The sequence below is a fragment of the Microcebus murinus genome, chromosome 12 (assembly GCF_040939455.1).
Source record: "Microcebus murinus isolate Inina chromosome 12, M.murinus_Inina_mat1.0, whole genome shotgun sequence".
NCBI lineage: Eukaryota > Metazoa > Chordata > Mammalia > Primates > Cheirogaleidae > Microcebus > Microcebus murinus.
The window spans coordinates 62,083,322-62,105,292 of NC_134115.1; the positions used below are offsets into that span (position 1 = coordinate 62,083,322).

Genomic DNA, 21,971 nt, shown 5'->3' on the forward strand with positions numbered 1-21,971 from the left:
GAGCCCTTATATATAACTTAAGTGAGAAATCATACGGAGAAAACCTCTTTTTTTTAGATTAAATTGAAATCAGGTGAAGGAGGATTGAGCCTGGGCTGTGCTATGAATTGGCTGGGGGCTGCTGGACAAGCCCCTTTGCCTCTCCGGCCTCGGTTTCCTCATCTGTAAAACTTCATAATCATAGCTGCTCATGGTTATTGAAAAGATAAAATGAGGTAAGGTATAAAGAAGTGCTTTGTCACCTACCACATACTAGACAGCTGCCAAGGATTCGGGGGTAGATACTGGACAGTAGACAGTTGTCCTAAACCTAAGATTCTGAGCCCTCCCTACAGGCCCAGAGGGGAACCGAGTCACTTCAGTCTCGCCCTGATTTCTGGACACTTATTTCTGGCTACTATCTCTGCGCGGTGCTCACAGCTGGGCTCTGTTGCACAGAACTAAACTGGGGTACATAGAATTAGCTGACCAGGCTGAGACGACAGGTTAGAGGGGGGTTTGGTGAGTCAAGGTCCCTGGCTCCTCCTGTGACTGCACCGTCCTGAGCCCTGGGATTTTAACTCCTTGAAGAGAGGAAAGAAGAGTGAGCACCACGCCTCTGCTTCCAGGAACCCAGGCCCCATCCTAGGATCCCGCTCACAGACCAACCAGCGAGAATGAGCCTGAGACAAAGCTCCGTGAACCTTCCCAAAGACAAAACAGATATGACGGTTTTACTTACACAACAGAACACTTTTGCTGCCATGTGCTGGTCAAACTGGCCAAGGATGATCCGCACGTCATTCCCCTGTGGACAGAAGGACACGCATGTGAAGGTGAGCGGATGATCAGCACACAGTGCGGGGTTCAAGGCCACGGACAGAAAACACTCCTGTGCCCCTGGCTCCCAGGTGAGAGTGCTGCCTGGGCAGGTGGGCAGGGCAGAACCTCACCCCCAGCCCAGCCCAGCCTGGATTCTCTGGCCCTCTCTGGGGCCAGCTTCCCCTCGGCTCCTACAGCCGGCCCTCCCTGGTCTCACTGGCAAGCCGCAGGGCAAACCGCAGGGCAAGCCTACACAGGCCCGAGGCTGAAGCTGATCACACTGAGGGGCCTTGGACTCTCCCCTGTTCTCTTCCAACAAGAGCAGGCAAACCCTGCAGTGCACAGAAACATTAGCTAATCTTATTCCTCACTTTACATATAGGGAAACTGAGGCCAGAGGAGGAAAAGGAGCTTGTAAAGTCCCCTGGGGAGTTGGGGGCAGAGATAAGACCCCAGCCAACCATACTGCCCCCATAGTGTTCCAGACTTTTCTACTTCTTAACAATCGACCCCTCAAGGCATTTCCGGAGCCCACAGAGCCTCCCAGTGAAATGGTTTCAGAGTTTCAAGCTTTGAACTTTGTTCAAATTTCAGCTCCACCAACAACCCTCGGGTGGCCACAGGCAGCTCCTCTTCCATCTCAGCCTCAATTGCCTCATCTGTAAAATGGGGAGAATGGTAGTACTTACCTCACAGGATTGTTGGGAGAACAAAGTGAAATAATCCTTGTAAAGTTCTTAACTCAGTGCCTATTTCTAAGGAAAACCTACATTTGAAAGTCCCCTACATTCATTATGTCAGTGTGGTTAAAAGGTATAGACTGTACAACAGCCCCTGTGACTCATTCATTCATTCAACAAACATTTACTGAGCGCCTGCCTGAGGCTCTCCTGGGGCACTGGGATCTGGGCTGGGCCCTGCCCCACAGAGAGGAACGGGCCAAAGAAGGCTGCAGGGCAGCCGCCAGGACACCAGCCAGCCCCTGGGCCACACAGATGCTCCCCACCCCAGCGGCTCCTGCCCTCCAGAGTGGGGCCCAGCCTCGCAGGTGGTGCCACCTTCCTGCTGCTCAGCCACCCCCTCCAGCAGGCCTCAAGGCCCTTTGATACACAGAGAAGAAAAACATGCCTTTACAGATCAGTTTTTAGCATCTTTTAAAATTGGAAAGTGCTGACTGCGAGGCCATTTTACTCATCATGTACTTTAGCAAAATAAAGAAGGCCTGGATTCTAAAATCATCCTTCGTTTGCAAGCAAGAATGGAAAGAAGAAGAAGAAAAAAACCCACTTGCTCTGAAAGGACTTTGAAAGATCGTTAACAGAGCAGTTGCAGGAAGGCAAGCCTTTGTCATCACCAGTCTGCAATGCTATAAAAAGTTCTAAGCTGCTTCCGTTCTGTGGACATGCTCCCAGGCATGCTCCTGCGTCTTTCTGCTTGTTTGCTGAAATCTTTCAGCATTTCTTGCTGCTACCAGTAACTATCCACCCAGCCAGGCAGCTGGCAAACACTTACTGAGCATCTACTTTGTGCCAAGTCCTGTGTTGCTAAGCATGGTATGATAGAAACAGCTTATTGGATTTTGGAGTCAAAGAATCCTGGGTTCAAATCCCAGCTCCACCTCAAACTAGCTGAAAACCCTGGGTCTTAATCTCCTGGAGTGGCCCCAATTTCTTCATCTCTGAAATAGGGATAATCCTACCTACCTCGCCCAGCAGTTGTCAGATTCATCCCAATGAAATCCACCCGATGTTCTCCCCTGGCCTCCCACCTCCCTAGTCACCCTGCTCAGCCAGCTCGGCACCAGCCCCTCATCTCCTGCCCATCCCTAAAGGCTGGTGCTCTGCCCTCAGCCTTTGCTCCTCCCACTCTGTGGGCAACCTCACTCCTCACTCCAGCCACAACTGCCCTCTGTGTGCTGTGGGCTGCAAACCTCTTTCCCCAGCCTAGAATTTCTCTGGTTGCCCATTGGATTGGGCAATCAGAGAATCCGGTTGGATTCTGTCTGGCACCTCCAGTGCAACACATCCCAAGCTGAAGTCATCAGCTGTCCCAGCAAGGCCCTTCCTCCTCCTGCGTTTCCCATACTGAGAATGGTATTGCCAGCCTCTACTCCCCACATCCGAGACTTGGGAGTCATCACAGATCCACTCCTCTCCTTCACCCCACCATGCCTGGGGGATGGCTCTGTCTGCTCACTGGCTCCCGAACCAACCCCGTCTCTCCAGCGCCTGGCCCTGGGCTTAGTCACCATCATCCCCTGCTCAGTGAACAGCCCAGCCTCCCAAATGGACCCTTTCATCCTGCCACTCCACCCATCTCCACAGAGCAGACAAAGGGACCATTCCAAGATTCAAGTCTGATTTGTGAAATCTTTCCATGGCGCCCTGAGGCTTACAGATCAAACTCTTACTGGTTACCAACTGATTCCTGCACAATTCTCTACATTTCCCACTATTGCTCCATGGAAGCGAGAACGAACTACCTGCAGTTCCCTGAAACAGGACTGCCATCCATCCACTTGTTCATTTATTCATTCACTCATATTCTCACTCTGCCTTGCCTTCTTTCTGAGGCTTACCCATCCAGACTGCCCTGCCCTGACCATCCCACTCACTCTGCCTGCACAGCTAACACCACCCTTCCTACCTTAGCTCAGGATCCTCTGCTCCAAGAATCCATCTCTCTGAGCCACCAGGTGTGGTGGCCATTTCCCCCTGTGTGGGCCTGGAACACACTGCACTTCCTTCCAACCTGGCACAAGTCACTCACTTCCCTACAGGACTAAGGGTAACCTGACTTACCTCTGGCTTCCCAGCTCCCAGCAAGGGCATGGCACACACGTCAATAAGTATGTGTTGAATGCATGATGACGTGAATGCATGATGAATGCATGCAGTGAAGGCATGCTGTGTGCAGCACCACACACAATGCCTGGCCACACTGCTGATTCTGTAGCTGGTAGCCATTATCATCAATGTGCTAAATATCCTGCTCCCCCTGGGGTCTATGCACTGCTTGGGTTCACCATGAACATTTTGTGAGTAGACTGAGGGACCCACATCTTCATGGCAGACCACCTGACTGCCTGATGACAGATAAACAATCAGTTCTGCCACTTGTGGACCATTTAGTGCCTCCATTACCATGACAACCAAGTTGCAAGGACCACTTGGTTCTGTGCTTCCAGGCTGTAAGGTTTGGATGGGGCCTAAGGGATCACCCATCCAGTCGACCCCTTCCCTGAGAGGCATGAGGCTTCCTCCCAGGCTGCACAGCACCCTAGAGTCAGCCCTTCCTGGGTGCCTCCTGCCCATCAAGGGCCCTGGAGAAAGACCCTATGCAGAGCTAGGTGGTGCCGACGCAGGAAGCTGCTCACACCCACTCTGCTTCTAGATGGTGAGTAAGACGGGGCGAGACACTTCAAAGCCTAGGAGGAAAGAGGAAAGGCCAACATGAGAGCAGCCAGAGCCTGGAATTGGGGTAGGGAGAGGCCAAAGGGAGGTGACACCAGGCCAGGGTCCTTGGCAGCGGCCCTTGAGAGCAGTACAAGGAGTTTGAGGTGCCTCCCAAGCTGGGGTATGTGTGTTCCAGGGCATGAGGAGGTATCCTGAGGGTACAAAATGCACAGATATACCTCAGTGTTCCTTCTGGGGTAGCAACTTACTGGAAGATCCAGGGGTTAAGTTTTTATACACATGAGCATGCACTCACAAAAGTTCCAGGATCCACTTTTCAATGTTGCATAACTTGTATCTTTTCCAGAACGTCCAGAGATTGGAAAGAAAAAATTGGGATTAGCATGGCCCATGCTTCTGGCCAAGCTTCCAGCCTCCCTGCCAGGGGTATGAGCCCATCTCCTGTGCTGAAAGGGTGTGGGCAGTTTTGGGAGTACTAGAGGGTAGACAGGGAGAGCCCTGAATGTCTCTGAGGATGAGAGTGACAGAACAGAGCTGTGGTATAAGAGGGAAAGGGGAATGTGGCAGAGGACAGAGGATTTTCCAGACTAGAGTCTGGACTCGCCTCTGCAGGGGCCACCTGGAGTGGAACTAGATGACACAGAGTGGGACAAATGAGAAGGCAAGGTCTAGGGTTGGAGCCCCATGTTCACACCCTCAAGAGGCCACTCCACTAGGAAAGGGGCAAACATGGAAGGAAACAGCCATGGGGGAGGGGAGAGGGAACAAGGAGGGCTGCTGAGCCCAAACCCCCCACACAACCACAGAACGAGTGAGGCAGAAGACCCCCTAAACTCGATCTGGAGAGGAGCCCAGTGCTGCCCACACCCTGGATAGATTTCCTTTCTCTTTCTTGGCCCCCTCTCATTCATTGTCTAGAAACACTTTGTCTCTTTATCTCTGGACTTCCTAAAAGGAGCTAAAATCACACACACATGCACACAAGGAATGACCTGATTCAAAGAACTAGTGATCTTCCAAGTGATCCTAACACAGTATGATAAAAATAAAGAATGATTCTTGAGCTCTTTCTAGCTGTTGTGCTAAGCTGTGCATTGGTCTTCCCCCCCCCAATCCCCGCCCAGGACGTAGCTCTATTATTGTGCTCACCTTGGAAAGATTCATGAGCATATCAAGCCCAGAGAATGAAGCAACTTTCCCAGGTGCAGTGGACGCCCTTGGTCCTGCCAGACCCCCTCCTAGGGGCAGGTGCACCGCCCCCAGCTGCAGTGTGAGCAGGCTGCTGGCAGTTCGCTCCCTTCCCTGGAGAACTGCCCTCTGCTAAGGGGAGCTTCCTGGCCTTGGGGGCCAGGCCAAGCCCCACACCCCTCAGACAGCAGCCAGTGACTGACTCACATGGGTAGAAAATTCCAGCCCAGCTGCTGAAAGGTGGGACCAGCTCCACAGTGTCATCTATGCTCCAGAAAACCCTGGGAGGCCTGGTTAAACTCATCTCCAGCCAGCTTTGTGGCCCAGCTCCCTGCATCCCTGCCTTATCCTGCTTCCCTCCCCTGCTCCCGAGAGCACTCCCTCAATAAATCACTTTCACAAGGATCTCAGGCTCTGTTTCTAGGGAATTCAACCTGAGACACCAGGCCACATGGGTGGGAAGTGGTGGTGCCAGCCTTGACCCCAGGATGGTATGGCTTGTCCACTCCTCCCATCTCTTGCCTCCCAGCTGAGAAAGCAAACCACACCAGGGCTGTGCTGCTGGAGCTCAGCACCCAGCCTGCAGCAACAACTCCTTGAGAAAAGTCGGGCAGATTTTGAAGTGAAAAGATATAAATGGCAAATGCAGTCCCGAGCCATTAGAATAGCTGGCATGCATTTAAACAGAGGGACAGCAGAAGCAAGGAAAATCAAGGACCATCCTAGCTGGCCAGCCCGCCCTGCCACAGGAGTGTGGGATCCTGCAAGGTCATGCCTGACCTTGACTCTGACCTCTGGGTTGTCTGGAGTCCCCTGCCACCTATGCACCTGTCTCAGCCCACTCAGTTGCACCCTGGTTTCTCAGACCCACTCTACCTACTGCACTGGGCTGCTGAAAAATCAGATAAAACCATGCACAATGCTGCAGAGAGGGCTGAGATGCTATGAGCCCTAAGGAGGCCGAGCTATTAGAGGCTGGCCATGATGTGGGCTGAGCGGTGGCCTCACCAGGGACAGCGGGCACTGGCCCGGGTGTAGGTGGCCAGGCCAGTCACATCACACCCTTCTGGCTGTAGACCTGGGCTGAGCCCTAGCGGTCCTAGGGGAGCCCAGATGTTCTCCCAAATCCCTCCTGTCTCTGACAGACTGATTCTACACCCAGAATGAGTCTTCTCTTTTATTTAGCTAAAATTAATATTTCTTAGACTCCCCTCCACCCCATCAGAAACGTCCCTAAAGGCAGAGAAATGGGAAACATGTACTTACTCTCAAGGAAGGGAGTGGGGAGGGAATAGCCCACAGCAGCCCACTGGCAAAGCTTGCCATTTCTTTAAAGTTTGTTAATGTATCTTGAAAATTCATGCATATTTAGCATTCCAATAATATATCTATGTCATAAGATAAAAATAATGCCTTTTCCTCTCCATGCCTGAGCAAAACTGGCCCCTGGGAAGATGCGCCATGCTTATCCTGCAGCTTTGCCTGCCCTCGGGCTGTGCAGGCAGCCGGGGTGGGCTCCCGGCTGTGCGGTGGCAGCTCCCATCAGGGCTCTCCTGCCTAGTTGGGGGAAAGGGGGATGATTCCCTCCAGGACTTCTCTGGCCAGTGGGGCAGAGAGAGCACAATTCCCACTAGGACACTCCATGGAGCACAGGCGAGGACAGTCCTCCTCAAGGCTGATCTCTGCCACCTCCTGTGACAGGCAGAATGATGGCCACATCCGAACCCCCAGAATCCATGAGCATGTAGTTTCGTGGCAAGGAGGACTCACACTGAAGATGGAATTAAGGTTGCTTAGCAGCTGATCTTAAGATAGGGAGAGTTTCATGGATTACCCAGGTGGGCCCAACGTAACCACAAGGGTGCTTAAAAGTGGAAGAGTCAGAGACAGTGACACAATGTGAGAAAGACTCGACTGACGATTGCTGGCTTTGAGGAAGGGGCTACCAGCCAAAGAGTGTAGACAGCCTCTAGACGCTGGGAAAGGCAGGAAATGGATTCTTCCCCAGAGCCTCCGGATAATCCCACTGACACCTTCATTTTCGTCTACAGAGACCCTTTTTGGACTTCTGACCTCCAGAACAGTAAGATAAATTTGTGTTGTTTTAAGCCACTCATATTTGTTGCAGCAGCGATGAGAAATTGACGCACTTCCCTCTGTGGCAGGTCCTGCCCCTAGACTGACTCTGCCTCCCTCCCCTCTCTGCTGGGGTTCTAGGACCCTCTCTGTCATTGCTGGCCAGCTGGGTGGCTTTTCTGGTCAAATATGTCCCATTAATGTGACAATTGAGGCATAAGAATGCCCAGAAATATTGGTAGAGAATTGGCTATTTGTGAATCATTCAAAAAAGAAAGCTAAACCTGGCTTTCAGCGGCAGAAGCATATTTTCTTTTTCTTTTTTCTTTTAGAGTAGAAAGCCTGGCTCAATTTAGGGGGTATCCATGGCGGCTCACTGAAACTCAAATACTGCACGGATATAAAAAATGAAGATGAGAGCTTTCTGTTTACCCGTCTTTCTGTCTGTCATTCCCTTCTTTTTACTGCCTCTCCACTTATGGTCAGTAACTATGTTGCAAAGCCACTTCATTCCTGTTTTATTACAAAGAAGGCCCAGGGGAGAGAGGTCATTTTGAAATTTGGGGTATTTGAGTAACCCCTGGACTATCAAGAGGCCATGAAGGAACCCTCCTGCTAGCCACGATGTGCGGGTAGGCACCACGCTGGGAGGCTTGCTGTGGGGGCTCCGAGCCAGTCTGTAGTGGGACTGCTGGACTAGACTCTCAGCTCAGTTACTCCTCAGCTGCAGGGCCTGGAGCAAGTTATTAAAGCTCCCTGAGCTTCAGTTTCTCTACCTGTAAAATGACGACAGTAATAGCACCTGCCTCCCGAGCAGGTGGTGGCTAACAGTTTCTATAAAGATGCAGATAGTAAATATTTTAGGTTTCATAGGCCATACAGTGTCTGTCGCAAGTAACTGTGCTGCTGTGGCACAAAGGCAGCCAAAGACGCTATGGCAAATGAATATGTTCCAATAAAACTTTATTTATAAAAACAGACAGTGGGCTGGATTTGGCCTGTGTGCCATAGTTTGCTGACTGCTAACATAGAGTTATTTAGAGGATTAAATGAATTAATGAATTTGTGGGCATGACGTGAGTGCTAAAAAGTGTCCTCCATTGCTACTGAAGCAGGAGCATGGGGTGAGGATGGAAGAGGCTGTGATGAGATGGGGAAGAGAGAAAAGTGGCCTCTGGAAAGAGGCACCTGCTGTCACAGCACTGTTGGGACAAGCAAGGCTCCTGCCTCCTCTGGTGAATCCACCTGTAAAGGGGCAGCTCTGTGGGCCCAGACTGCAAACTGCTCAGTCTCTCAGCTTTGCACAGTGCCCCCAAGTTTGGGCATTATCAAGCCCTTTGTTATTTTAAGATACACCCTAAAAATGGGGAGTTCCATGGCTTTTTTTCCCTTAAGTCCCATAATTTTATTGTTTAGTGTTTCCTCTATTCCAGTGTTTCTCAGGTTTCCAACACAATATCAACTACTAATTATTCAGCCCCCGTGAGACCCAATCCTCTGCACATGGTGACTGTCATGCAACATTTGGGACATCTCAAATGTCCTCTCTAGAGAGGAGGCTAAGGGAGCAGGCACAGTCTCCTACAGTTCAGCCTGGGTCCTCTTGATTCAAAGCCGCTGCTCTGAGTTTCTGTTTGGGATGGTGAAAAAGTTCTGGAAATGGGTAATGGGATGGTTGTACAACATGGTGAATGTACTTAATGCCACTGAAGTGAACACTTAAAAATGGTTAAAATGGCAAATGTTCTGTTATATATATTTTACTACAGTAAAAAAATAGAAGGTCACAGGTAGAAACAGCATTCTCTATGCTGAGTTCTGAGAAGAAAGGAAGGAAGTAAAGAAGGAAGGAGGGGAGGGAGGGAGGGAGGAAAGGAGGGAAACGAAAAGAAGGAAAGAAAAGAAAGTTAGCGATTACTATAAAAGTAGGGCATATGGTCCCTGATGGTGGCAGGCAGGGGGTTGCACCTGGGAGTGGGTAGATGGAAGGGACTTTGGGTATATCTGACAAAGTTCTGGCCTGGGCAGTGTTCCCCTTATGATTCATGAAGACATTCATGTGATTTGTGTGGTTTTTGAATCTTTATTTTATAATAAAAGATTTTTAAAAATTCCTGCTAATTCCACAAAAGTATCTGGTCTCCACAGCTGGATTGAAGTGGGGCAATTGCCTCTCATATCTCAATTCCAGAAGGGTCTGTGGATGCCCCATGGTTGAATAATGCACATACCAACTCTACCAAAAAATGGAAATATGAATACGGGGCTGGGGCCACTTCGGGGAAGGTGGAGGAAGCAACTAAAGCTGACAGAGACGGGAGTCTGAAGGCTGAGCTTCTCCCCAGCATGCCCCGCGCGTGGTCTCTATGGAGTAGCTTCCCAGCCCAGCCTGGAAACAGCTCAACTTTAAAGCCCCTTGTTCAGAACAGGCTTGGAAGGAGCTTACATGGCCTCGGGTCTTCATCACACAGAAATGGTTTTATTTCCTGACTTTGTTGATACAAATTTTGATACAGATCTGTGAAATCAGCCTTATTAATTTCATTATTCAGTTCCTCTGAGTTCTTGCTATTTTTTTTTTTGCCTGGACTGAGAAAGAGACATTACATCTCCCAACACTATTGTGTTACTACCAATTCCCCTTTGTATCCTTAGCAGCCTTTTCTTTATTTATTTCAGTGAGATGTAATTTAAAGCAATAATAGTCCACAAGCGTGTTATTCTCATGCAGGATTGTACCTTTATCTACAGAAAACGACTATCCTTAATCCCGTTTGATGCCTGTACCTTGTATTCTCTTTGGTCTGACATGAATACTGGGATTTTTGCTGCAGTTTAGTTTCTTGGTAGAAATTTGTCCAATCTTTTCTACCTTTAACCTTTCTGCATCACTTTATTTGTCTGACGTAAATAGCTAGGGTTCGTTTTTCAAAACACAATCTGAAAGTCTTTGCCTTTAGTAATGAGTTCGACCTATTTGAATTTCTGGTCATTACCATTATATTAGGTCTGCAATGATCTGTTTTGTGCTTTCCGGTTTACATGTTTGCTTTCTGTCTCGGTATGTAGACTAGATGTCCTGTGCTTTTACCTTCTGTGTTTCTGCAGCTTCAGGTTCTGTTTGCATTACAGTATATTAACTGTTGAGTTTTTCCAAGCATTCTTTAGCTTATATTTCTCTAATTATGAAACTCACGAGCACAGTGGTCTTTTTTGAGTCCCTGTTCTAGTTAAGACCAAGACTTTAGGACCCATTTTTTTAATTCACTCACTTCTCAGGCTCTGTGAAGGTAATTTGGATTTTTATATTTCAATTATTGCTATTACAGAATCTGTTTTTTGCATTATGTATAAAATTATATATAATTTTTGCATCTGTATATACTTTTATAAGAATTATCTAGACTTAGCTCTCCATCTACAGGTTCCAGTGGTCCCTGCTCAGCCATTTCGATCACGGCCTCGGCTATAAAGTATGCATCTCTCTCAGCTGGCTCGAGTAGGACTGGGGATTAACTTCAAGAAGGGCACCTGGCTGGTACATCGTGTGAGCCTCGCATAGCAGAGAATGTCTCCCAGTTGCTCCATTGTTTCTGGGATTTAATGCTGCAGAGGAGTTGGAGGGTGGCCTGGTTTTGCACCTTGTTATTTTTCTGGCCTAGCTATTTGCAAGATTTTCCCCTTTAAGTTTGAAAGTCAAAACTTTTGCAAAAATGGGTCTGAGCACGACACTCCTTTCACCAATTCTGCTAGAATACAGACAGGTGGGCTGGTCTGCACATACAGTCTGTACATTTCCATATGAAATTGTTGATGTTGTAGCTCAAAAATGGTAGAATATTGGCAATTTTATATGGTCCAATAGTACTAGGTCTGTCTTGAAGTTTGTTTCCTATTTTTTTACATAAACATTTAAGAATAGTTTTATATTTATAGAGAAATTAGCAAAGATAGTATAGGGAGTTCCCATACACCCTCCACCCAGTTTTCCCTATTATTAACATCTTACGTTAGCATGGTACATTTGTCACAATTAATGAACCAATACTGATACATCATTATTAGCTTTATTCATTATTAGGACATTATGAATGTCCTTTTTCTATTCTTGGATCCCATCTAGGAGACCACATCATACTTATTTTCCAGGTCTCCTTAGGCTTCTTTTGGCTCAAACAGTCCCATTTTTGATGACCTAGACAGTTTTGAGGAGTATTGCTCAGGTATTTTACAGAATGGCCTTCAACAGGATATCGTCAGATGTCTTTCTCATGGTTAGACTGAGGTGGTGGGACTTGGAGAAGAAGACCACAGAGCTAAAGTGCCATTTTCATCACATCGTATGGAGGGAGCTATAGACATGACTTCTCACTGCTCACGTAGACCTTGACCACCTGGCTTAGATATTGTTTGTCAGGTTTCTCCACTTTCAAGTTGTTCTTTTGCAAGTTATTTGTATTTTTTGGAAGGAAGTAACTTAGGTAGTTGGGTACTTATGTTCCACCTCCTTGGAGCATGAAGTATCTACATAAGTTATTGGGAATTCAACATAGAAGAATTGCCTATCCACTCCCATTTATTTATTCAATCATTTATGTAAGTATGGACTTGTGGGTATTTATTTTATGCTTTGGGTTATATTCTAATACTACATTTAGTTTTTTACTCAGATTGTTCCAGTTTGGGCCACTGGGAGCTCTTCCAATAGGCTGCTGCACTCCTTTGACAGCCCCCACCAGTGTGTGTTGTTGCTGTTGTTCTGAGCACTTCTTTACCCTCTGGCACTACAGCATGCTCTAAGATCATCTTGTACACTCCTGCCCCATAGAATCAGCCATTTCTCCAAGGATCCCTCTTTCCTTTTGTTGGAGAATGGTATTAGAAACCAAAATCTGGGTGCTAGGCGTGCTTATTGCTACTGGGGTACCAATTTGTCTTCATTTTGGGGTTCTGTTTCATTTGTCCTGTTTTTTCCTTAAAATCTCCCTTTTCCAATATCCATAACTATTATCTTTTCTCTCATTGGATTGATCTTTTTGGCCATTTCCTCTGAATTCTGGAAAAGCATCTCAAGTTTGCCCTCCACATGATCGATTTTTATTTTTCTTGGCATTCACTCTGCTCTCCCCACTACCTCCAGTGCAGATTCTACTTCTGCTACCTGGTATTTGGTTTCCTTCGCTGTCCTCTGACCCTCCTTCTGCATCTTATCCCACGATACATCAAAGACTTGCTTTTCCTTTGAGCTTTCCAAAAGTTACTGCCTTTTCTTTGTTCCTGAGTGCTTTGCCCTTGTAGCCTCTGTTGCTCTGTCTATTCAGACTTGGTATTTTATTCACACACACTCAAAAAATTATTGAGGAGACCGTTATGCTAAGTGAAATATCTCAGGAATGGAAGAGCAAATACCACATGTTCTCACTTATAAGAAGGAGTTAAGCAAGGAACGTATATGATCACAAGGAGCTGTAATGGATATTGGAAACTAAGAAGGGTGGGAGGGGGTAGGGGATAAAAATCTACCTACCAAGAACAATGTGCACTATTATGGTGACGGGTACACCAAAAGCCATGACTTCAGCATGATACAACTTATCCATGTAACAAAAAACACTTGTACCCCCTACATTTTTTGAAATTAAAAATAATTCATAGATAAAGCAAAAAAAATCAAAAAACACTACCAAATTGTTGATCAAATTTGTTTTGGATGATGGGAAACAAGAGTGATGGAGACAGACAGAAATTTCTGTGTCCTGGAGCTTACATTGTGATGGGAGGGGACTGATGATGAAACGATTAGGTAAAATTAATATGATGTCAAATGTTGTTAGGAGTTGAATTGTGTCTCCCAAAAAGACACATTGAAGTCCTGATCTCTCATACCTCAGAATGGGACCTTGTTTGAAAACAGGGTCATTGCAGATGTAATTGGTTAGGACGAGACCACCCTGGAGGAGGGTAGGCTCTTAATCCAACATGAATAGTGTCCTACTAAGAAGATGATGTGGAGGGAAGGGGTGAAATGTCATGTGAGGTAGGGATTGGAGCTATGCATCAATGAGCCAAGGACCACCAAAGACTGACTGCTGGCAACACCAGCAGCCAAGAGAAGGCTGTTGGGGCTCAGAAATCCACACCCCAAAGATGGCATTTGGACATGCTGGATTGAAGAAGCTTCAATGTCCCCCTGACTTCCCGCCACCGGAACTGACTCTCCCAAAGCATAGGACTCTCTGAGGTTCCCTTACCTGCCTCAAGTCCAGACCTACCAAAGAAGGAAATGATCAGCTCTGGTCCCTTTCCTGAGTTTTTACTAATTGAGTTCATGTCACAGGAAGGAAGACTTAAGTCTGTCAACACATCTGGACAGACTTTTGCCACAAACCATTGTGGGCTCCATGGGCCCAGCAGACTTTGTCCAGGACCACTGTATGTTGCTCAAGCCCACTGAATTCTCCCTAGTGACCATTCACTGTCCTCAGCCCAACACCCTTTCTCCCTGCTTCCCACCAGCTGTTTTGCCGGGACCCTTCTGTAACCTCAAGATGATGTACAAGCTTCCACATCCCATTGTGAGTGGGTCTTATACAGGCTACATTAATTCATATGTCCCTTCTCCAATTAATCTGCCTCTTGCGAGTTGATTTCTCAGTGAACCACAAGGGCGGGGAAGAGCCCTAGAGCTTTCAAGAGAGCATGGTCCTTTGAATGCGCTGGTCTCGGACCTCTGGCTTCCAGAATGTGAAAGAATAAATTGTTGTTGTTTTAAGCCACCTAGTTTGAAGTACTTTGTTACACAGCCCCAGGAAATGAAAACAGATGTCAGTCAGTGGCATGGAGAAAACTGGCAGAAAGGGGCAGGCGGGACTGTGGTGGCAGGGAGTTCAACTTTAAAAGCAGTGTTCAGGGAAGGCCTCTGGGCAAAGGGGGCAACTGAGCAAAGGCTCCAAGAAGGCAGAGCCGTGCAGGTGTCTGGGCCAGGGACCCCTGTCCTCAGCCTGCTATCCCCCATGTCTGTGAAGTTGGAGTCCTTTCTCAGAAGCGTAGTTGTGTGGGGCTGTGGAGAAAGCTGGGCCACGGCACTGCCCGGACCTGGGTTTCAATTCCAACCTGCCACTTGTCAGCTGGGTGTCTTGGGGTAGTTCTTTACCCTCGTTGAGCCTCAAGCCCCATCTGTGAATGGAGACTATAAAAATCCCCTCCAGCCTAGGGCTTTGAGGAAGACTAAATGAGCACATGAAGGTCAAGGGCTCTGCCTGGGGGCCTGGCCCTTGGTCCATGCACTGGGAAGGCAGCTATTCTAACCACTGTGACTGTCACTCCTACTTCTGTTAGAGCTGGCTGCTTAATGAGCAGAGAACCCAGTCCTGTCCTCAGTGTCTTGCAGACTTTCAACTAGTACCTCTGCCCTGCACACAAAGGCTCTTTAAACTTTAAAGCCCACAGACACTGGGCAACTGGGCCACAGGAAGCTACCTCAAGTGCCCGCCCTGGGGAGACGGCTCTGCAGGTGGCAGAGGAATGTCAGTGCAGCTGCAGGCCCCTCCCTCCACCCCAACTCCCTCCCCCACTCACAGATGCTCCCTGCAGAGCGGCCACCCCACCCTGAGTCCTCCAGGCCTCACACAGCCTGTGGTACCGCAGATGGAGGAGCTTGAGCAGATCTGGCTCCAGTTGAATGGGCTGCCAGCAGGCCTGCCCAGACTAAGGCCTCCTCATCGACAGAGGCTCCCAGGGCTGAAATGTGACCCTCGGCTCCATGTCTGCTCTGGATGAGGTGCTAAACAACTGGTATGTTGCCTCCCTTGTTCCCCAGTCTCTGGGCTCTGAGCTCCCCATCTGTGAACTGCGGGACTTAGAAGGCAGAAGCTCTAAACTGCCACCTGCTCTGAATGGGGTAGCCTGGGACCTGCAGGAGACAGAAGGGATCTCTCAGCAGTTGCCATCTGGGGTCTCCATGCCAACGACTTTAAATGTGGGTATGAGGCAATGGAAGAGAGCAAAAGAGGAAGTCCCCGGCTCTGATGACACCCGCACCTGCTTACAGACCTCAAGCAGCTCCCCACTGCCCTCAGCATAAAGGACCAAGCTTCTCAGCTCGGCATTCAAGGCCCCGGGGAACTGACTTCTGTTTCCAGCCTCAGCATCGTCCCTCCCACCCCCGCCCCAGACACTGCAGGCTCTGTGGAACTCCTGCCAATGCCGCGCTTAGGAAGGGTGTGCCTGCCCGGCCCTCTCCCCTTCATCCCTCCTTCCCGGCCAGGCTCCTGCAGGCCGGGTCCTGCTCATCCTCCACAGCCCAATGTCTCCTCTTCAGAACCTTGTCTGAACCCTCTCCCCAGGTGGCATGAGTCACTTCTTCCCTTTGTTCCCAGGCCCTTTGTTCCCGTCTCCCCTGAGAGGTATCCGTCTTCCTGACCACGCTGTGAGCAAACTGAGGGCAAGGACAGGTCTGGTGATGCCTATGAGCCCGGGAGAGGGTCTGGCACAGAAAAGGTGACTGAGAGACTTTGCAGCCTGAACGGACAAATGAAAGTTAGAGACCCATCGAGTCAGGAGTGCAGGCCAGGAGTCTGGGCTTCCAGTCCCAACAGCAATGCCCCTTGCTGTGGGCTTCTGCAAGACAGTTCCTCTCTCTTCAAATAGACATGATAATCATTCGTGCCCTGCTTGCCCCTCAGGATGGGTTGAAAGGTGTAAAATCACCAGGAAAGCTCTGAATGGCTGAGCACCTGGCAACCAGCACCTTTGGCCAGCGCTGGACAGCAAGCAAGGGAAAGCCCGGGGAAGCCGACCCCTGGGAGCGTCTCCTAAGCCTGAGACACCAAGGTGAAAATGAACTTGAGGCTCAGACAAAATATGAGGCTCTTTCATAGCCAGGGGATCTGGGGAACCAGGAGCTTCGCGGTCAGTCTGTCATTCAGGCGGTGCTAGCCATGCCTACCTTAAGCTTTTTGACACTGGTGCACGGATCGTTGGAGAAACTCTCGGTGTCCGAAATCTCAATGTCCTCGCCGTACAGAACCCCCGTCAGGTCGTTCCTCACCTGTCAGCAAAGAGAAAGCAGAGGGTGGGTGTGCTGGCCACCACAGGAAGGGCCGGTTCAGAGGGGTCGTCCTGGGGAAGTGGCTCCAGTGGGTAGAGCCATTTTCTCCACTCCACCAACAAGGGGAGGAGATTTTTTCCCCCTACATTATAAACCAGAGTGCCCCAGGGCAACTCAGAGACCCCCAGTCCCACCCTGCAATGGGCACATGAGCACAAGGAAGCCAGGCAGGGAAGGCACTTGCTAGGATTGCCCAGCGAGCTCCCGTGAGAGTCAAGACTGCACCCCTGCTGGCGTTTCTCCACTACATCATCCATCTCGAAATCACGCTCTCCAAAAGTGTCTCGGTTTATATTTCGCATTATTTATTTGCAATATTATTTCACTTTTAAGGCGAAGAAATAGCCAAGACTCTCAAAATAATGATGCAGAATAAAGAGGTTTGGAACCAGCCTGTGATGTGAAACATAACTGTCTGCTCTGACACACAGACTAGCATCTATGAACCTGGAAAGCAAAGGGCTGCATGCAAACTCCAGTGTCACCAGGGCCAGCCACTGTGGGGAGCAGCCTGTGTGGAAGACAGGAGGTGGTGGTGGGGATTGTGGCAAAGCGGTGACTGAATGCCCCACCTGAAGACAGCAGTTGCTACTTGGTTGCCAAGTTAGCACATGGGTCCAGGGTCACCAGACCTTCTGATTTTGGGGGAAGAAATCAGAAATCTAGATTTTTAAAACATAAAATCCCCTACACTTAAAGAATTTTGATACTATTTTGATTTTTTAAAAAACGCAAAGTAAGGATCAAACTATATACATCTAGAGTCTGTATCTGGCTTTTGGCTGTGCTGTGCACCCCCTGACATACAGCAATGGAAACTGGACTGCGTGTTTTAGTAGAAAGAATTAGGTGGGGGTTGGGACCCAGCTTCCAGGTCCTGCTCTGTCACTGACTTGCTTGTGACCTTGGTCTCTATGTGTGACCCTCCCCTTCACTGGGACTCAGTTTCTTCCTCTTTAAGAGAAGATGATGCTTAAAAATACTTCTTGTTAATACTCATTAGGGTGATTATTACCCCGAACCAGAAAACAACAAGTGTTAGCAAGGATGTGGAGAAACTGGAACCATTATGCAGTGCTAGCGGGAATGTAAAATGGTTTAGCCACTGTGCAAAGCAGTAAGGTAGCTACTCAAAAAATTAAACATAGAATTACCATACAACCCACCAATTCCAGGCATATACTCAAAATAATTGAAAGTAGGGCCTTGAATAGACATTTTCATACCCCTGTTCACAGCAGCAGCAATTATAGCAGCTAAAAGGTGGAAGCAACCCCAATGTTCATTGGCAGATGGATGGATAAACAAATTGTGGCATATACATACAATGGAATATTATTCTGCCTCAAAAAGGAATGAAATTCTGATACATCCTACAACATGGATGAACCTTGAAGACATTATGTTATGTGCAGTAAGCCAGACACAAGAGGACAAATATTGTATGATTCCACTCATATGAGAAACTTAAGGGTGGTTGAATTCATAGAGAAGAAAGTAGAATGGTGGTGACCAGAAGATGAGGGGAGGAGGGAATGGGAGTTATTGCTTAATGGGCACAGAGTTTCAGTAAGGGATGATGAAACAGTTGTGGTGATGGACAGTGCACAAAAATGTGAATGTACTTAATGTACACTTAAAAATGGTTAAAATGGTAAATTTTATGTGAGTGTATTTTACCACAATAAAAAAGCTCTTCTTATTTCAATATGTGGTGGAGGCTTGTAATGTATTTCTCAAAGTGTTTTGAATAATCTGGGCCTACATGTCACAGGATGGTTCCTGGGAAGTCACCACCAAGGAAGAAGAACAAAGGAGATTGCAATGGGAGCTGCCATCTTTTATTTCTTGGAAAGAAATATGAAGCAAATGGAGCAAAACGTGAACATTGATTAATTCTGGCTAGCAAGTCCATGGGTGTGCATTTTACTATGTGCTTTTCTGAATGCTTGAAATACTTTGTAATAAATGTTTTGTAAAAAGAAAGAACTGCTGCAGTCAGGGTGGACCTTGTCCAATCTTCATTTTTGCCTTGATTTGATGGAAGATTGGGAACAAGCTGATGGAAAAAAAAAAGTTAATTTTACCATAAGAATTTATTTCTGATGCCTCAAAGTCTTTTTGGATGCGGGTGAGGTCCCATTGCCAGTTTTGCGTGTCATGAGCTGGTTGTGAAACAACAGCAATTGCTAGTTGGAAAATGAGCACACTTGCCCCTGCTGGAAGGCAGTGCCACCCAGTGCATGAGCTCCTGGGTGTGCACAGTTAAGCCTGTCTCTCCACTCACACAGCACCCAAATTTAAGGACACAACTCAACCTCTTAAGTCAGTCTTTCCACCTGTAAAATGGGAGCAATATAACAAGTAACCACAGGGTTGATTCAAGGCCCAGCAAAAAACACTGATGAAACTCTAAAGTTCTACACACTGCTTAAAAGTGTGTGCAATGATCATTCCCAGGCATAAGGCACCATCTATGTGTGTGTTTATGTGTGCATAAAAGCTGTATATCAATACTGCAGAATAAAATATTTTGTAAGTGATCAGAATTCAAAAGAAACAAACAAAAAATGTCCTAGAAGTTGTTTCATTCCACCCTTAATTTCACAGATGAGGAAACTGAGGTGCAACTCTGGTCCAGGCTGGTTCTTCTGGAATCTGCCAGAGGTGGACAGTTCTAGAGGCCCGATTGCCCAGAACAGGGCAGAGCAGATGGTCACCCGGATCAGTCACTCACTGCCCATAATTTCGGCACTAAAGCGTCTGCCTCACTCCAAGTGTTTATTCTAATGGACATTTTTAGGGAAAGCAAAAAAAAAAAAAAAATCCATATGTACACAGAAGGATCCTTCAGTGCACTGGTGAAATATTTATGAAGTTAAATAATTTCTTTCTACTTTTAGTAGAGATGGGGGTCTTGCTCTTGCTCAGGCTGGTTTCGAACTCCTGACCTTGAGCAATCCTCCCACCTTGGCCTCCCAGAGAGCTAGGATTACAGGCAGCAGGATAAGTTTTAAGTAAATGATTAATAATGGAATGAAAAAAAATTTAATGACTTGGATTTCTTCCCCTCGGTTAGGTGATCAGAATGTATTAACTTAGTAAGGCAATCGCCAAAGGAGTGAATAAGACTGGGAACAACATTTACAAAGGTATCACATCTAGAAGGAAGGAGGGGATAGTCCCTTTCTGGGCCATCCATCTCAGACCACCCCTGGAGTGCTAGTATCAGTTCTGCTTGCCTCTACCAGGGTAATAACAAGGTGGCTTATGCTCAGAGGAGAGAGGTGTGGGCAGGAACCAAGGACCCTCGGGGAGGCCCTGGGCACGGGTGGTCAGAGAGTGTAAAGGTCACAAACGCTGAGACCAGTGACGATTCAGGCTCCTGTGCAGCTTTGGGAATCAAAAACCCAAATGTAAGAACATTAATATTGGAACTCAGACTTCCAGCTCTAGGAAGGCCAACATGTTTTAAGAAGGTTAGAGCTTTGGAGGAATCCATAGCTTTGGGGGACAGCTCTGCCAGGCTGAGCAGAGAGAAAACGCTGCCAGGTCAGAGCAGCCGTCTGGACAGCCGAGACCCGTGTGTCTGCACACAACTCCCTCCCAGCTGGTTCTCGGGGCTGTGGGTGAAGAGGGTGACAGGGCCTTGTCACTCCAATGAAGCCATCACGACGGCCTCCCTCCTACAATAGACTGAGCACACAACCCCCATCTGCATGCCAGGCAGTAAGAGCACATGCCGGGCTGATGCCTGTGACATGCAGGGAGAAGGGGGGAGAGGGGAGGGAGACCAGGGAGAGAGGTGGAAGGCAAACGGAATCAGGAAGGGAGTGGAGGCGAGTGGACTACTTGGAAAAATTTTCTCGCTCAGCATAACTGAGTCCACATGACTCATTTTTTTTTTTTTTTTTTTTTTGAGACAGAGTCTCACTTTATGGCCCAGGCTAGAGTGAGTGCTGTGGCATCAGCCTAGCTCACAGCAACCTCAAACTCCTGGGCTCAAGCAATCCTCCTGCCTCAGCCACTCGAGTAGCTGGGACTACAGGCATGCGCTACCATGCTCGGCTAATTTTATATATATATATATTACTTGGCCAATTAATTTCTTTCTATTTATAGTAGAGACGGGGTCTCACTCTTACTCAGGCTGGTTTCGAACTCCTGACCTGGAACAATCCGCCCGCCTCGGCATCCCAGAGTGCTAGGATTACAGGCGTGAGCCACTGCAACCGGCCAACACGACTCATTTTTAAGTCTAATGTGGTTCCACCCTGTCCCATCAGGGGGGCTCTGGTCCCCACCCCTGGGAAGGCCACAGTGCCACTCCATCGCAGGGCCTCCTCCCTGCTTGAAGCCTGCACCTGTCCATTAAACACAGAACAGCTGTGGAGGATGCTGGATACCACCTTCTGTCTGGAAGTCACCCAGTCTTGGGCTTATCAAATGACTGCACTACCTGCCTCCTCACTGTCGTGTGGGTCAGTCTGTTCTCTCCATATACGCTGTCTCTGCTGTAGGGTCCCCAGACTATAGCTGCATGCCCCGCCAGGCTCCTGTCCCCTGCTACCCACAGGTAAGGCCAACAAACTCCCTGCCCCTACAGATTCCCCATCTCAGCTCTGGACACCCCCATCCTCCATCAAAGACCCTAAGGTCAGAAGCCAAGTGGTCCAACTCCCATTTGGCCTGGCAAGGGGCCATTGCAGACCTCAGGTTCTCAGTCTGGGCTTCTGCTTCATTCCTGGGGCTGAAATTCCATCTCATGCCCAGCCACTGCCTGGCTTCCGGGCTTGAGTACTTCCTGGACAGTCTATTAGTGCCTTGAGTTTTACCAAATGGGGTCTGTTTGTTCCTACCAGTCTTCATTTATTCATTCACTCACCCATTCACTCACTCATTCATTCATGATCTAGACACCTCTTCTGTTGCAGGCACCGTGCGAGGTAGCACTGGGCCTCTAATGAGGGGCAAAACCATTCACCACCCCGGATCTCTGTCCAGTCGGTGTGAGAGATGTTAACCAGATGATTGTCCTGGTGAATGTGTGAATATCCACTGAGACAAGGGCTCTCAAGTTCGGGGGCTGCTTCTGGGAGAGACTGTAACAAAGGAGTCAGAACTACGTCAGGAGGTAGGGCAGGGAGGAGTCCAGGCTGAGGAGCAGCATGTGCAAAGGTCCCATGGTGGAGGGAGCTAGGAGAGAAACTGGAAGAATGTTCCAGGTGGGCTTAAAGAAGAACATAAAGTAGGGGTGGGGCACGTGTTGGAATGAAATGAGGAAGGAGAGGTGCCTGGGGAAAGACCACGCAGGCCTCACAACTCAGGAGAAAGGCTCTGGTCTTGGTCCTATGCACAACGTAACGTATTAGGAGGTTTAA

At 48.3% G+C, this 21,971-nt stretch overlaps 1 protein-coding gene across 1 annotated transcript in view; it reads right to left on the reverse strand.

The window, feature by feature from the left end:
* The window catches only part of GABBR2 (gamma-aminobutyric acid type B receptor subunit 2), a 372,486-nt gene that overhangs the window by 172,538 nt on the left and 177,977 nt on the right, over positions 1–21,971 (reverse strand). Inside the window, exons 4-5 of the mRNA XM_012769020.3 lie at positions 16,429–16,530; positions 722–787 (exon numbers count right to left, since the gene is read on the reverse strand). Coding sequence (XP_012624474.1) covers positions 722–787; positions 16,429–16,530 — 168 coding nt within the window. The remainder of the gene's footprint in view (positions 1–721; positions 788–16,428; positions 16,531–21,971) is intronic.